Here is a 17,959-nt window from a genome sequence, read left to right as displayed (position 1 = left end):
GTGCTGTGTTAACAACCTGTCCCTAATAAGAGCAACAAATATGGCTCTACAAGAAGCTGATGGGGGACTGAAAGGGATTCTAAGGTAAAGAGACGGGTGGCCCGGGGAAGAAGCTACATTTGTCTCTCGACTCAACAAGACCACGCACATCACACCTCGAGTCTCACTTTCCCTATCCATAAGTAACCCTGAGCTACCTCACAGAAATGAGGTAAAACACCGGGTCAGGAATGGAAATTCTTTTTTTTTTTTTTTTTTTTTTTTTAAATTTTTTTTTTTTTTCAACGTTTATTTATTTTTGGGACAGAGAGAGACAGAGCATGAACGGGGGAGGGGCAGAGAGAGAGGGAGACACAGAATCGGAAACAGGCTCCAGGCTCTGAGCCATCAGCCCAGAGCCTGACGCGGGGCTCGAACTCACGGACCGCGAGATCGTGACCTGGCTGAAGTCGGACGCTTAACCGACTGCGCCACCCAGGCGCCCCAGGAATGGAAATTCTTCCAAGAGGCATGGAGGAAGGTAGAGCCAGGCAGGCTCTGGTCTCCTTAGAGCCCCTGAAGCACAAATCTTGACCCTGTGTGGTGACAGTGCCACAGACCAGCTGCAAAAGGTTCAGGTCACTACTTAGCTGTTACCAGGCTTGCCTGGGGAAAGGTGTAGGGAAGAGAAGACACAGTAATTTGGCTTTCAAGGCAACAGCAGCTCAAATCAGAGGAAACAGAGATAAAAGGGAAAACACTAAGGAATCTGGAAATCAGAGCCCGCACACCACTAGAAGCCCTGCTTGTCCTGCAACTGCACCCTCACTGAGGCTGTTTCCCCAAGATAACAACTCAGGGTCCAGGATACCTACCAAGATCCTTCGCACAACACCATCTTCTGCTCCGACAGCAACGCAGGCTTTAGAGGTGCCTAAACATTGCCCAGGGCCCCACACTACCTCCTACACCACTGAGTAAGCTGCAGAGAAGCCCCAGAGCCACCAAAGGTGAAGGAAGGCACTCCAGAGCAAGCTTGGGGAAAGGATGGCAAAGAGACCAGTTTCCCTCCTGATCCTTCTCAGCAGCCCCTCAGCCTCACCATCCACAGGAAAGGACCCAGGGGATGTCAAGGGCACTTGCCTCTTGTGGGGGGTGGGGGGGGGGCATGCTCTCACTGGACATTTGTGCCTGCTGGTCTCCTTGCCTGGACCATCCTGGCCTTAGCTACCCTCACTGCTTTGTCTCATGAACTCCTCCCTACTCCCTCGGGAGATTCTCAGGCATGTCCCTTTATTATCATTCTCATGGTACCAACATCTGCCCTGAACAGTATACGCAGAGTCATGACTTTACATTTTAGGTCTTTCCCCCATGACCCCCCGGGGAGCTCTGTGAGGGCAGGGCAGGTGTCTGTTTTCGTTTACTGTTATATTCTCAACACCAAGCGCTCCAATTGACACACAAAGAAGAAGCATCTTTGTGCGAAGACGGCCACGCCCAGGGGAAAATGGACAAGCAAGGTTCCCAGGCAAAGTAAAAGAACTGAGGTCTGCAACCCAGACCTTCTGGCCTCACCCGCTTCTTCTGCCGAGTCGTGTTCACCTGGCTGGTTGGTTGCTTCGTCTCAGCCTCATCCACGTATGTCTTCATTTTGACTCGCAGAACATGTCTCTGTGTTCATGCAAAATGCTACCCATCAGCTGAACAGAATACTCTGGTACATGCCTGGTGGCTGCTAGCTAACCTTAGCTATTGCCTCCTACAACCAAAATGACCCAATTCATTAAGCACTGATATGCTTTTGCCAGGAAAAAAAATCCTCAAAACATGTCCATCACCCTCCAATTCCAAAAGAAGGAGCTTGAGGAAAGAACCACAAAGAACAGAAATGGGAAGAAAAATGGAGAGAGAGCCAGCAGCACCCGAGCCAGGTACTGTTGGAAGTATCTCACTGGGGATGCACTCCTGAGGCATAAAAAAAGGCATTTACGCACCTCTTATAAAGGACTGGGAACTGGGCTCTCTAGCCCATACTTTGCTGCCTCCCAGACCCATCCTGGGGATGTTTTATAGTTTATTTTATGCTCTTATAGGAAAAACTGCTGTTATGGCCACTCTTCATCCTTTTCTAGGCAAGTCCTTCCTGCCACATTGCTCTTGGCCAGGATCCCTGTGCCCTACTTGCTTCTTCCATTCCTTCTTTCCTGCGCACAGGAACGCGCTCTACCTCAGTGTACAGGAGGAAGGGCACCAGAGAGTGGAATCCAGTGGGTCAGACCGTTCCACAAGCCTTGCAGCTGGCATGCTGTCAGTCTGGAGAAATCCTCCCCAGGAAACACAGTCGGGGATGTGGCCAGTGTCCAGTCCAGGTGTAAACCAGGGCTTAGATGTTACAGCCTGTCTGAGGTCAAGGGCAAGACGGAAGCTCTGTCCCCCTGACTCTTCCAAAGAAAGCAAGTCTTCGGTTTCCTTATCTTGTCAACTCCGGAGAGAAGGCTGAAGAAGGGCACCAAGTGCAACCGAGCAGAGACACCAGAGGGAGAGGTGCTACTCAGGCCTTGAGTCGCAAGAGGAGCAGCCAATCAAACTCAACAAAACTAGAACTGAGACTGTAAGGAGCACAAAAGGGGATTCACAAGTTGGGAACACAAAGATCGCTGAGGTTGGATGGAACGGACTGGCAGTGGATGCAGGCAGCACAGGGGCGGGGCGGGGGGGTGCTGCTCTAGCAGTATCCGGCAGCCCGCAACTGGCTGCAGTGGAGACACTGGCCAGTGGATTATTCGGGGCTGGCATCCAGGAAGGGTGCAGGGAAAGAAGAGGGCAGAGGCACTGGAGGATGGCAACAAATACACGGCGAGAATACCACCCTCGGCACCAGAAACGATGGCGAACTCGGACATTAGGAAGGGGGCGAGGGCCTGGAGATCACACGGAGGATGAAAAGTGACATCTGTACCAGGGAGGCAGGAGGGACGTCCTTTGACAAGAGAAGCAGAAGCTTTACATTTTGAGATCCTGTAAGCAGGCCAGTTCAAGTGATACTGCGCTCGCTCATTTATTCACTCATTCATGTACCTGGGAAGCTAAAGACACAAAATCCGTTTGGAGGCAGAGCGGATGCTCCTGAAATCATCGCCAACATAAAGAGGCCAGGGGATGCAGGCTGGCAGCCGGCTACAGGCCAGCAGTGCTTTGTTCTATTTTTCAACGGCCCGCGCTGGATGGAGCACGCACTCCCTTCATCATTCCCACCAAGCGCTATAGCTTCACACCAGCGGCTTCACAGACGTACTGACCCTGGAAGACATCTGAGCTTGCCACGCTAATATCCTCTACGTGCTCTCAGGTAGCGTGTGTTCAGCACGAGGCGACTACTTAGCAATGACCACAGTGATGGACTGTCGGGAGGAAGCGGCCAGGTTTGCGCTGAGCACAGGAAAATGGGTAAGGTTTGGACAGGCAGAGACACGAGGCAAGGCCACCCCGGGAAGCAAGGTTATTCCCATGGCAAGGGTGTAATGAGGCCTCAGTGGCCCGGAAGCACAGAGTGTATTCCAGGGGAAAGAGGAAACCAGCTTGGCTTAAGGGGAAAGTGCCTTTAGAGGAAGAGAGAGATAAAGGCAGCAAAGACCTCATGAGAAGTTTCGGGTGACATCCAAACCAAAGAAGGCGGGTGTGGTTAGTCCCAACCAAATGCAGTCCACCACTCACCTCTGGTTTTCAGCTATGAAGCTAAGAGTAAATTGATCAGCTCTTAATGAAATGTGGCTGCTATGGCTCTATGAGTAGGACAGCAATAGCATTCCTAATTCTATAAAACCAAAGCACTATAGGGCCACATGAAGCAATTCAGCGAGACGCCCCAGCCGCCCAAAAGCAGTGTGCCAGCAACAGCGTGGTGACTGGGAACACAAGCTGAGGGGTCAGGCCTGGGTGCTAAGTCTGCTCTTAGGCCTGGAAGTGAGATCCTAGAGAAATGGACGACCCCTCGGAGCCTCAGTTTCCTCATCTGTAAAATAAAGACATTCATAGTCTTTACTCTGCAGGGTTGCTGTAAGAATTAAAGCAGAATCTACATGAAATGCTCGGACAGTGCCTGACCTAAAGAGAGCACTCATTTTATATATATATTATATATATATTATATATATATATATAATATATATATATATATTTTTTTTTTTTGAGAGAGAGAGAGAGCGAGTGCATGCACTTGTGGGGGAGGGACACAGAGAGACAGAATCCCAAGCAGGCTCCACGCTGTCTGCACAGAACCCGGCAAGGGGCTCAAACTCACAAAACCATGAGATCATGACCTGAACCCAAATCAAGAGTCAGACACTTAACCAACCGAGCCACCCTGGTGCCCCAATCGCATCAGTTATATTATTATTGTTACTGTTATTACTAAGGCTTTGGTTTAGTTAATACAGCATATCTAAGTAGCAGAAGACTGTACAACCTTTAAATACCTTGTGGTGGAAGAACATTTATTTACATAACAAGTCACAACCCGCTGACAAGGAGGGCAGCATGAAAGAATGCTACACGGTTATTAGGATTTCCTGTGTATGATTCTGGTAAAAAACACACATAAATGCGAAAACTGGAAAAACTGCTTTACCTCTATGTTTTTCTGTGTTTTCTAAGAGGAGAAAAGAAGTGATTTAATAATAAAAGTAATAACACAACCTTCACTTTGGGCAAGGCTTTTCAATGTCCAAAGCTTTTTCATATGATCTCATTTTTACACTAATGTAAGCTTGAATGACCGCTATTAAACTGCTATTCTGCCAAATGCCTGTAAGCCAAAATCCAGAAATCCATCTCCTTACCCCCAAAAGGGCAATCTTTCCACTAAAAGACCATCTTTCACTGACACCTTTGCTAACCATCAAGTCGCTGGTTTTCCCCAGTGGATGGAGCGAGACACAAATCCAATTATATAGCCAAGGTTTCCTGCAAGTAGTTTAAGAAGGGATGTTTAAGTTAATGATGCAACATGGTAAAGTAGTATAAACCATTAGTTAAATCGGGGGTCTGAGTCACACGTCCCAAGGCCTGGCTAACCTTGTTTGGCTATATGATGCTTAATATCTGAAGTAATAGTTCTTCCCAATGCATGTCCCACATTAAGATGCCATGGTAAGACCGCCAGCTGCTTCCACCACCGGCCTCCCCTGGCAGCAGACCCTGATTACTAGCTGGGCTCGCTGCCACCCAGATTAAAGCCCTGCCTCTCCCAGCCTCCTCTGCGCCAGCCATGGCTATATGATTACATTCTGGCCAATTAATGCAAGCAGATGTGTCTTGCTGGACTTCTGGGAGGTTCATGGGAGCCAACTCAGTGTCAGGAGCACCTTTTTCTGGGCTTCTGCTTTTTGTCCCCCTTCAGGCCTGTTACTTGGACCAAATAACTGGCATTTCAGCAGCCATCTTAGACCATAAGGCAAGCCTAAGGATGCAACCCATGTACTGGGCTGCCGTGAAAAATAGGAGCCTGGGTCCCTGATGACACTGTGGTGTTCTTAACCCTGCAGACTTTTTTTCAAAGACAAATGAATGTATACTTTGTTTTAGCCACTGATATTTTGGTTTTTAGGTGATGCGCAGCCAACCCTAAACTTATTGAGGATTATGGACCAATATAGGATGCTATACATGTTCCATTGCCAGTTAACAGCACGTGACTTTTAAAAGCAGGTGACTAGGATAATAAAGCATTTTAATAAATCACCCTTTTACTGAATCTTTTGTAACATATGTTTATCACCAACTACTTTCTTTTTTCCACAAAGACAGCCCCAATAGATACATTCTCTTTTCTCTAGTGGTTCTAAGTCAACTAACACGTAGGATTCATAGCATTCTGCCCTCACATGACAGCGACCAAAATCCAACTCTCTGGAACCAAGAAAAAAACAGGCCAGTGTACCCAGGTCTGCAAAAACACTAAATTCTGACTCTCCAACTGGTGGGTAAAAACTAGCACAACATTATTTTAAATGATTAAAATGATTTTCAAGTCATGCCCACAGAGCAATGGAGTAAAAACAACAACGTCATCAAGGCTCATATTGGATTTATACAGTCCCGGCAAACAGCCACCACAGACAAATTTCAAGAAGCTAACCCAGCTCCCATGAGAGATATACAGCAGACATCAATATCAGCACCAGCCACACAGCCCAATGGACTATGCACGTTTCTGGGCATGTTACCGTGAGGAGGTCAAGGGTCATACTGCCCCATGTAAGTCCAACTCTCATCACGACATGGTACACCTGAAGGCTCCACCTTGGCAATCCTAAAGCCCCCTAAAGACAAAGAAAGACCAGGGTTTTGTCTCTCAGATGACAGAATGGCATTGAGGTCTCTTGCCATCTCCTGCAGCAAGTAAACTTTTCCTTCACAAGAACCTAGACTTCCATATATAATCTCACAAAAGGTAAATCCTTGTGTTTAGCTTAAATTACACCCAAGTTTGAAACTTCTTGGAGGAAATGATTGACTTTTACAGTTCCATCATCCTAGCCCAAGTTTTTAAGATTAGAGCACTTTGCCTACTTCTCCTAGCATGATAAGAAAAAATAAAGTTCACTTTCTACATTACATTTTCTACCAACTCATCCGCTTATTCTTACCCCATCATCCAAAGCAAAGTCTAGGCAGAAATGTGAAAAGGGTCACCAAAAGTTTTAGCTTATTTAAACATTTACAGAATTTGAGAGGAGGGATGAGAATAATCGTATTTTATTTTATGGAACTTAAATCCCTTACATGCATTATATCTAATGTTCCATGCTTTTGCAAGGATGAATTTTTCTTTTTTTTTTTTTTAATTTTTTTTTAAACGTTTATTTATTTTTGAGACAAAGAGAAACAGAGCATGAACAGGGGAGGGGCAGAGAGAGAGGGAGATAAGAACCGGAAGCAGGCTCCAGGCTCTGAGCCATCAGCCCAGAGCCTGACGCGGGGCTCGAACTCACGGACCGCAAGATCGTGACCTGAGCTGAAGTCGGACGCTTAACCGACTGAGCCACCCAGGCGCCCCAGGATGAATTTTTCTATTGTTAAGGGTGAAGAAGGCTCAGGTAGAAGAGATAAGGGTAAGAAAGGCTATCTTAAAGTAAATTAGAAAATATATATTGGTGTGTGTGTGTGTGTGTGTGTGTGTGTGTGTGTATTTAAGGGTAAGAAAGTCTATTTTAAAGTAAATTGGAAAATATATTTGTGTGTGTGTATTTACTTTAAAAATATTTAGAAGGATATGTCAAATGTAATACTTATGCTTCCTGAAGGAAAACATTATGGGTTACCTTTCTCTCTCTCTCTTTCTTTTTTATCTACACTTACTAACTTTTGTACAACAAAAACATGCACTACTTATATAATTTTACTTATTATTTTAAAAAATTTAAAAAGTATTTTTTAAAGTAAACAGATTCACAGTAGTATTAACAGAAAAATAAACCACATCTGGAACAGCTCGGAACAAAGTCTGAAGGATTTCTGGGCTCAATGCTGAAGAAGACAGAGAGCGAAGTTCCGGGGACCCACACCACTCTCCAAAACCCTAACTCCCTCCTCTCTGGACAGGATGCTCAAAGTGATTTATATACCATTTAACAAATTTTATCCTCTATACCACACAGTTCAGGCAAGAGAGAGCACGAATCACCACACAAAAACAGCATAGTCCCAGCACCTGCCGACTCTGCCAAGGAGACTGGTTTCTACCAACTTACCACGTAATTATGTCTAACACTTGCTTTACAATCCAGTTTATGGATTCTGGATGTTTAATAAACAGTTACTACTCAGTTCCCTGCTATTAAACACTAGGTAGTTACAACAATTAATTAATAATACCCGTAGGCTATCAGGAGTCCATAATACTACCAGCTGGTCATGCTCTCCGGGTTGACATTATCATCTGGATCGGCCTCGCAGCTCAAAGAACATGCTTCTTTTTCCTTATGGCCCCTTCCCTAGTGGGTACCTCAAATTGGGGTGCTCAGGCAGAATGCATGCAGACAATATATATTTGCATTATCTGCTGTTCCTCTAAAGGGGAAAACCCTTTTTGTAATTACAGACACACTTCCCTCAAGTGGAAAAATAAATCTATGTACATATGTGGATTTTTGCACAGCATGTCAGAATTATACACTGTCAACCTTGCCTGCTAGTATGAGCTCAAAATTATCCCAAACCCCTGAGCTGCCTCATTCTTCTTTTCCTACACCAATTTTTCCTGGCACTCATTGTACCCCTACGTCTCAACTCAAGGATGGGATGGTTTTAAGCAAGGAATTTCACTGCCCACTGAGATTCCATTAGGAATCCACTCCCACCAAGCCATGGACTGAGTATAAAAAGTGTTCTTGAGCCCTCCAGCCCCATCTCTTCATACTCACTGTTACTGGACTTAAGGTCGCGGTGGATGATGGGGACAATTGCCTCATCATGTAAGTAGTTCATCCCTCTGGCAATCTGCACAGCCCAGTTCACCAGGATGTCCGGGGGAATCCTTTTCCCAGATAACACTCTATTCAAAGGCCCTCCACGTGCAAACTCCATGACCAAGCAGAGGTTGGGTTCCTTCAGACACACACCCCTAAGGGCAATGATGTTGGGGTGCTTCAGCATGGCAAAGAGCTTGGCCTCCTGGCGAACATTCTCTATGGTTTGGCTGATGTCCTCATCGGGGTCATGGCGAGCTGCTTTCACGGCAACCTCATCCCCTATCCAGAAAGCACGATAGACCTTCCCAAAGCCCCCGATGCCAATAATCTCTTCCAGGGTTAGCTCCGCAAAATCAATCTCTAACACTGAGAAAGAAAAGAAAAAAAGAAGTCAAAAACATTCTGAAAACACCCTTGAATCACCCATTTACCTGGAGGGTTAAGAGCAAGTTGTCTGTTCACTTGGCTTTTTTGTCTCCCCACTGTAAGGAAAACTCCAAAAGGGCAGGAAATGTTAACCTATTGCATTATTCTTAATGACTAGCACATAGCAGGCATTCAACAAATATTCATGTAATAATTTCTATTTGGAACATCATACAGAATGTCATACCAAGACAAACCATTTTAACTAAAGGGAACACAGAAGGAGATCGTTTTACGATGAGGAGAAGCGTACAACCCAGTGACAAGGCAGACACACAACAACCAAACCACGGTGTGAAAAGAACCTTTAGAGCAGTATAATCAGATCAGGAAAAACACCAACTCCCACTGCAGGACAAGGATTAAGAGGGTGAGTGGGAAAGGATTCTCAGGGAAAGCAACATTGGGAATGCACCCTAAAGAATGAGTCTGCTAGAGGGGAGCACCTGGCTGGCTCGGTCAGTAGAACATGCTTGACCTCGGGGTTATGAGTTTGAGCCCCATACTGGGTGTAGAGATTACTTAAAAATAAAATCTTAGAAAATGAGTGGGAGGGATCTCATCAGGCAGTGAAGATCAGGGGTGGGAGAAGGACAATCCAAGCAAAGGGAAGGTCATGAGCAAGAACATGGGGCATGAGAGTATATGGCATATTAAGAACTGTAGGGAGTCCAGTATGGCTTCATTAGATGCATTAGGATACAAAATGAGGCTCAAAGTGTTGTTGGGGTCACCTAGGCTGTGAAATGTTTTAAAAGTCATTCTGAGAGGCTTGAACTTCACACTGTGAATGATAGGACTAGCGCATTTTTAAGTAGAGGAGTACTTTTAGACTGGGACTTAGAAAGGACATCAACTCTGGCAGCCATGGGGACTATAACCTGGCAGATGGGGAGCCTACTGCAAAAGGTACCACTAAGGAGGCCACTGAAGTAACCCAGGCATGCAAACACCAAGGTCTGAATAGCAGCAACAGTGAAGACAGAGAGTGTGCAGTAAACTGGGAGGATATTTTCAAAACGCGGTTCTACCAGGACCTGGTGACTAGGATATGTGGGAAAGGAGCCTCCCAGGAGACATCTTACTCCAGAAGTCACCTGCTCCACAGCTCTATCCTGATTCTCCCAGTACCACACCCAACCACTCATCTTCTTTCCAATGCAGAGTTTGAATCTAGGGTACCTGATTATATCTTCTGCTCTGTTTGGAAAGGCTTCCATGGATAGATAATAATAGCTATCAGTGATTATAAATCTTGAGCTAGATAAGGTGTTGCTATATGAGTAAAGTGCTATTTTATGTTTCTCTCATGAAAACCCTGTGCTGTGTCTTCTCAGTTTGTCTTTACCTGGCTGACTCATATTCAACCCTCAGGTCTCAGCTTAAACAAAATCTCCTAAGAGAACTTTTCCTAACCCTTGCCTCAATGAGGTCAGGCCCCCATCAAACATATCCATAACAGTCTCTGTTTGGCAAGACTCGGCAAGGTTTAATTACTTGTTCAGTGCCTGCTGTCCTGCTAGATTGTGAGATTCACAAGGGCAGATTCTGTCTGCTTTACTCACCACTGTACTCATCCTGCTGAACACTCAGCAGGTAAGTGATAGTCAAGTAAAATGGGGGCAAAATCTAACTCAGTAGGGACTAAACCAAACTCAGACAGACCTGAAAAGTTGAAAAAAAAAAATGCATTGGACCTCCTGAAACAGAGAAAATAAGGTTGCTAAAAAACAAAACAAAACAAAAAAAAAAACGAAGAAAACAAAGATACATTTCTGAACTTTTGGCAAGATCAGAAGATGAAATGCCCACTGCTGTTCTCTTCCTTCCTCAGCCAGCTCCAGGATGCCTCCATCTTCCACTCAGATGCTGGCAGTCCTCAAACCTCTATTCTCCCTGAATTAGAGTATTCCTAGCCTATCTAGGGCTAACATTCATTTGTAGTTTACAATGCAACTGGCAGTCTGCACAAAGGAATACAAAAAGTTATACAGAAGGTATAGCCCCATCTTGACCCAAAAGTTTCAGCTGTTCAAGCTTTTCATCTCAATCTGGCACTCTTCTCGAAGAATCAATGGTGTGGCTGGTCCTGCAGACAAACAATCAACATCTGCTCTACAATTCTCTACATGATCTTTCAGAGGCCCGAAAGTTAAGAACTACATTTCCCAGACTCCCTTACCGCTACTGTTCTGCTTCTGCCAATTAGATGCACAAGATAGGGAAGGCAGAAGTGAGATGGACACCATATTCTTGCTTTTCTCCTGGCAAGCATGGCTGTGGAGAAGTAGGATTTTCCTGCATGTCAGTCATTAGCTCTGGGCAGATGGAGAAAGGAATGTTGTAAGGTCAAGTGGTTGCCTAATCTCTGGACAGTAACTACAAGACGGTGTTCCTAAGATTGACAGCTTCAATGTCACCCCCTGATTCTGTACGTTTCTAATTAGAGAAGTGGTGGCTTGCCGGGTGGGCCAGGTCTGCAATGTTCTGAGAGTTGTTCCCACAGATCCAGCTAAGAGCCCCTTCTCCCTGCCCTTCCAACACTTCTGTAAGCACTCATTTTCCTGTGCTAACTCACTTTCTGCTTAAAATAGCTTAAATGTTTCCGGGTCCTAAAATGAATCCTGATTACTAATTCTTGTCTTATCTCATTTATATGAATGAGAAAAACATGGGTATATTAAGGGGCTGTTAGAAACTCTCTTGGAAAGGAGCGCCTGGGTGGCTCTGTGGGTTGAGTGTCCGACTCTTGATTTCGGCTCAGGTCACGATCCTAGGGTCATGGGATTGAGCTCTGCACAGAGCTCTATGCTGAGCGTGGAGCCTGCTTAAGATTCTTTCCCCACCCCACCCCCGTGCACCTCTCCCTGACTTGTGTTCTCACTCATACACACACTCTCTTTCTCTTTCCATCTCAAATAAAAGAAAAAAAGAAAAAAGAAAAAGGAAACCCTCTTGGAGAAATATGTAAGTTATGTCAGGACTCTCCTTGGTCATGGAGGGAAGGAACATTCACTTTTCTTTTCTTTTTTTTAAAGATTTTATTTTTAAGTAATCTCTACGCCCAATGTGGGGCTTGAATTCATGACTCTGAGATTGAGTCGCAGGCTCTAATGAGCCAGCCAGGTGCCTCAAACATTCACTTTTTCTAACAGCTTCTACACTGGTGAAAAGATATGTCTCTGTAACAAGTTGGCATTTACACATCTTATTTCCTCAACTGAATATCTGAATTTTCCTTAAGGGAATAAACTGTTCAGTACTTTGTTTTATACCCTCCCTTCTTTCCTCTGTTCTGAGGCATAGTTGTAAACACACAGGACGTGTTAAGTACTTATTTAAACGTACAAGGATTTAAAAGAAGGGATTCTGAATCAGGGTGCTGAAAGGACAGCTCCTCAAATGGCATTTCACAGAAGACGGAAAACCTCTGTGGGGAAGGGAAAGTGATAATCTCTCTCTGGTAGAACATAAACTCTCAGGTTCTTGCTAACTAGCTAAGGAAATAGTATGACCAGCCTTCAAGAAAAGTATAGAGCACAGCTTGCAAGCAGATAGAAGATAGAACAGTGAGGACTGGGGGAGGGTACTTTCTTTTCTCCTCCCTGTGAAGATTCCTTTGGGTAGGAACTAGACCTTCACTGCAGCTGAGAGAATGTGGGGCTCTCCTTTCCCCCTCCAGTCAAGACCTGGTTTTAAGTAAAAATCAGGTCAAGTCACATTCAGTACATTTTTCAGTTTCTGTGGATGGATATTTTCAGGAATATCAAGAACAAAACCTTATTTCTTTCGTTTTTGCAGTCAAGATGTTATTCTCTCTCAATCGTATTCTTGGAAACTAAATGTATAGGCACATTCTGGTGGGTTTGGGCGAGTGAATGGTACACACGTGACTCATTTAAAAATCCCAAGTATGCCTGAAAATACATTCTTATGTTTCTAGTAGATGTAAGAAAAAAATGTAAATTAGTAATAACCTTAATTTATACCCTGCTTGAAAACAGACACAATCCTCCTGTAAAGAAACTGTTTTTTTTTTTTTAAATAACCTAGGGCTATTTATCTCTCATGATGATAAATTTGGAACTGTACATTTTTCCTCTTTCGCTTAAAAAAAAAAAAAAAGATGAATGAGTTCCTAGGTTATTTGTATTTGTCAGCTCCATGGAAAGCTAAACTTTCATATCTACATTGGTGGGGATAACTGCACTATGTAAATATTAGATGATTTCTAGTATCACTATTTTTTTTTAATTTGTCACAAGGTTTGGTAATTTCCCCTCTTTTGAATGAAGTTTGAAACAAAATTTTCAGTTTGAAAAGCAATATTTGAAACTAAAACTGAACATTATTACTTAACTGAGTGTCTGCTGTTCTTAATCTAATGTCACAATTCATGCCTCAAAGGAGAAATTCAAAAGGGTAACTGGGGAAAAGCTGTCAGTGGCTCAATTTTATTCCAAGTCTTTGGAGACAAGGTTGCCAATCACCTTTATTTTCTGAGTGACACTAACTGAACTGGTGGACACAGGAGACCCATCAGAGCACCTGTTAGCAACTTCCCATGTTCATCTTTACCAAAGCACTGCACTGAAATGATGTATTTACATCACCAATCTCCCTCGGGCATGATTTACAAGCACCTCCTTATCTTATTATTTCTTTATCTCTTGGTATTTAACACAGTATCCATCTTTCACAAGGCACTCTAATTGGTTTTTGGATGAAATTAAACTTTCTGAATTATCAAGAATTAATCCCATTCAAGTTCAGAACTCGTGGTGAGACTAAATAAAATAAGTTACCAGGACCTTCAAAAATCATGTTCTTCAAGTCAGTTCTTTTAAGAAGCACAAAGTACTCCCTACTTTCTCATCATCTGAATTCCACATACAGGAATCTAGTCTACCCAAGGTAACTTTTGTTACATTAAAGATTAAGTCCTGGCTCTGTGCTGTCAGTTCAGAGCCTGGAGCTTGCTTAGGATTCTGTGTCTCCCTCTCTCTCTGCCCCTCCCCCACTCACGCTCTGTCTCTATCAAAAAATGAAGAAAGGATAAAAAAAATTTTTTTTAAAATTAAGTCCTGGGCACCTAATGGAGGAGCTGCTAATGTAGCACACTGTGGACACATCTGGTGTTCTGCAGATGAGTTCTTCCAGCCCAAGTCATATTCACTCTTGACTGCTCGACAGCTGGAAGTACAGACATTAAAGAAACTGAGTCCCTTCTCAGGAGCCTCACATAGCTCTCCTACTCTGACATTAGCTGTAAAAAAAAAAAAAAAAATCACAAGAAGTCACCCACAAAGAAACTCACAATTTGACTTCTGTTTAAAACTACACTGTGTCTAATACGTCAGGCCATTCTTCCAATCTCTTCCAATATGTGACCATGTTCACCTTCAACACTATTTCAGACCCGTATGCTAGGACCCTTAGCCTACACCTTCCCAGTACTACAGACAAAAAGATTTAACACTCAGAAACAATTTAAAGTCATTTGTCCCCTCCAGGCTTTATATAGATCAGATTGTAGAAACACGAAGTTTTAAATTGAATGAGAGGGAGATAAAAACAAAGGGAACTAAGGATTTGAACATCAATTTGATAGTCAAAACACCAATAAAAAAGAACAGAAAAATAAGGAAAGAGGTTGTGACTTTCATATTAAGTGATGGTATTTTATAAACATCTTAAATAAAGTAACACAATTCTTCAGGTGAAAATAAGTTATAGGACCAGAAAGATAAATGGTTTGTTTGTTTCAGAAAGATAAATGTTACAAATGAAATTTAAAAATTCAATGCCTGAAGTTGGCCCTGGGAATGATTTTTTTAATTGACTAAAATGCAAAGTATACAAAATCTGGAATAAACAATAATAAATATGTATTAACAAAACCTGTATTAGCAAGAAAGAAATTAAGAGAACCCTCAAATATAAAACAGTGTAAACTGCACAGAAGATATTTACATCTTTCTTCTAAAACCACCTAGCAGAACTGATTAAGGAATTCTAATGGCAATTTAACTCCTTTAAAACAAAACAAAACAAAACAAAACAAAAAAGGGAATTTTATAGCAGGGTGTGGAACAGGGGGCTCCTGGGAAACTGATGAAAACCAGGACACTGGAAGAAAGGCCCTGGGAGGGACCCGTGGGCATGGTCCGCTTGAGATTTGGCAAATACCAAATATAGGCAAGGATCTAGGATGAGAAGAAAGGAGAAATGTATTATGTGAACAGCCTGGGTGTCAAGAGACTGGGATTTAGCCACTCTCACGGGGGAAGATCTTTTTCCCTCTCTAATCATTTCTCACCCCATCACCTGCTTCTCCACACACTAGACCCTTCTCAGTGAGACTCCTAAAGGTACAACTTCTGAGATACATGATTGCGATCCAAGAAATAGACAAGACGTTTCAAAGACACTTCCGACCCGAGTTCACACAGGCTTCCGGGACTTGAGAGCCGGCCCAGCCAGCCCTGCGGGAGACACCCCCATCGGCTCCCTAGCAAATGCCTTGAAGGGGCGGGGACAGGCGGCAGAAGAGGTCAGGAAGGTCCCTGATTTGGGGACTAAGGTTAGGACAGAAACTACCAGCTGGCCTGAAATTCTTCCACAGTTGGGGGGAGCGGGGAGTGGGAAATGGGGAGATTCTCACGCTGGGGCTTCAGGAGGTGGAAAGCAGACGCTGCCGCTGAGGTGGTCAGATGAAGGTTAAGGAGCCCGAGCGCCTGAGGTTCCAGGCAAGGCCTGCGGCATCTCTACCTTACCCAGCGCACCCACCAAAGCCCCTACAGCGCGAGCGCGCGCGCACACACCCACCCGCGGGTCAATCATTCCCCACCCGTTACGAGACCACCCCTAGGCCTCCAGCTCCCCCCTCCCCGCCCGGCCCCGCGGCCCCGCCTTCGCCTTACACTGAATGGGCGGGTAGCAACTGGGGTCCTCGCCGCCGTGCTGGCAACGACTGGAGAAGGCGCTGCGCGGGGTCACGTAGTTGCTGGGGAAGATGCCCACCCGCTGGTTCAGCTGCCCGGTCCACCAGCCCTCGTCGCCGGACACCTGCGAGTCCTTGGACAGCACCTCCACCACGTCGCCCAGCCGCAGGGTCAGCTCGTCCTCGCCTGCAGCCTCGTACTCGAACACCGCCGTCCAGTAGGGCAGCGGTGCTTCGGAACCCAGCTCCCCGGGGGCCGCCGCCGCCTCCTCCTCCTCTTCCTCCTCCTCCTCGGCCGCGGCCCCCGCTCCATCCTCCCCCGGCGGGGCGGCAGCGGCGGCGCTCGCCAGGCAGCCGAGAAGCGCTCTGGAGGGCTCCATGGAGCGGCCGATCCATAGGGTGCGGGGCTGCCGCCGCCCGCAGGAACCGCCGCCGCCTATTGTTCATGCGGCTCCGCAGAGCTGGGGGGACCCCCCTCCCCCGACGGCGGCCGCAGGTAGGGCCCGGGCTGGCGGGGCGGGGAGAGCCGGCTCGCTGGGGCTGGCGCGGAGCGGCGACAAGTGCGCCGAGCGCGAGTGCTCACCGCGGCATGGGGGCGCGGCGGGCCCGAGCCCCCGCCTTCGCGCTCGCCCCCCCGGGGCGGCCTGGCCACCTCCGCCGCGGGTACCTGCTCGCGCAGCCGGTGCCCGCCGCCGCCCGCTGGCCGCCGCTCCCCTTTCCGCGCCGCGCCCCGCCCCCAGCGCCGCCCGCACGCCCGGGACCACCTGACGCGGACCTGGCTCCGCCCCAGCCCTGCGGACCCGAAGGGGCGGGGCCGCCCGGCACCGGACCCACCCCCCACACGCCAACCCGCCCTCCCATTGGCCGCGGCCGACCGTCCGCAGGTTCCTCCCGCCTGCCACCCGCCCGCCCCTCTCCACCCCCGGCGCCTACGTGTCCCTCCCCCGAGGCCCCGCCCCCTTTTGCGGGCTCTCATTCTCAACCCCAGGTCGACCCATTTCCCTCTCCCATTGGCCCGCGGCGGCTCCAACCATTGGTCCGCGCTACCTGTCCATTTCTTGCGAGAGTTCAACACCTCCTGGCTGGAGGAGGCTGCGGCCTCATTGGGTGCATGCGGAGGGATGGGTGGACCCAGAAAGGTAAGGCCGAGCCTCCATTCAGACCAAAAAGGCTGTTGGAGGCTGCGCCCTTTGTTTGCTGGCGTAGGGCAGTGGCCCCGTTGGCCAGCACCTGTGCTCTTGATCCTAAAGTGAGCTTTTGAGAGGGAGCAGAGGAAGAGAGCTGGGTTGTACCTCCCCCGCCAGAGCCCTTTCTTCTCTAGCTCCCTCCTGCAGTTGGGTTCTCCCCGCTCTTGGATGTGCGTCTGCCCCTGTCCAACCAGGTGGATCAGCTTCCGCTCCCAGCCCCACTCCCACCCAGGAAACCTTTCATCTCTATAAGGCCTTTAGGCCCATTGGAACGTTCTTTAGAAGCACTCCTAAAACTACAGTTCCCGCCCTTTTCACACAGTTCCCGCCTTTGTAAGAGATTCCAATCTTTTTAGAATTGGCACTTTTTAGAATTCAGAGAGAATGAATGAGAGACCACCTTACTGGGGCTTCAAACTGAGGCCGGAAAGCTCAGTTTGAAAACTATCCGTGAAGAGAGTGCTTGGCCTCTCTGAAGAGACTCGGTTTTTCTACTTTTGCTCGAATGAATTGCACCTCAGATCATGCTGATCTCTAGAAATCAGATTAAGAACCAAAGTAGAATATACACACGGACCAATGCTACAGTTCATGATCAAGGACCAACCTTTTCCTACATCTTTTTCTTATCCTCCATTTCTCAAACATTAGGAAAGAATGAGGTAAGTGGCCCCGAATACTTCCTCTTTGTTGTAATCCTATCAGTAATGTAGATTTCCAAGGAGAAAGTTTTCTGACATTTCAAAACAAGTTAGCGCTAAAAGGTCCAGCCCAATCTCTACCAAACCGTGTACCCTTTTCCCTGATCAGTGGCACGAGTAAATACAATTTGCTTGGCAAGAGTTGGTGCTTCATTGAGTATTTTCCGTTTAGTTTTAGGTGGAGGTTGATTGTTAGACGAGCTGGAGACAGTGGAACAATCTGTAAAGGTAATCAGGGCCGGCATCTTC

At 46.4% G+C, this 17,959-nt stretch overlaps 1 protein-coding gene across 1 annotated transcript in view; it reads right to left on the bottom strand.

The window, feature by feature from the left end:
- MAP3K9 (mitogen-activated protein kinase kinase kinase 9) overlaps positions 1-16,283 on the bottom strand; it is a 74,856-nt gene extending 58,573 nt beyond the window's left edge. The window contains exons 1-2 of the mRNA XM_047079420.1: positions 15,803-16,283; positions 8,406-8,819 (exon numbers count right to left, since the gene is read on the bottom strand). Coding sequence (XP_046935376.1) covers positions 8,406-8,819; positions 15,803-16,202 — 814 coding nt within the window. The 5' untranslated portion in view covers positions 16,203-16,283. The remainder of the gene's footprint in view (positions 1-8,405; positions 8,820-15,802) is intronic.
- Positions 16,284-17,959: the final 1,676 nt, after the last annotated feature.

This window comes from Lynx rufus, unplaced genomic scaffold (genome assembly GCF_022079265.1).
Source record: "Lynx rufus isolate CCGP_SWC_20201006 ecotype Redwood Valley unplaced genomic scaffold, mLynRuf1.p SCAF_17, whole genome shotgun sequence".
Classification (NCBI taxonomy): Eukaryota; Metazoa; Chordata; class Mammalia; order Carnivora; family Felidae; genus Lynx; species Lynx rufus.
Note: the sequence above shows the minus strand (reverse complement) of the source record. Positions and strands in the feature narration are given on the sequence as shown.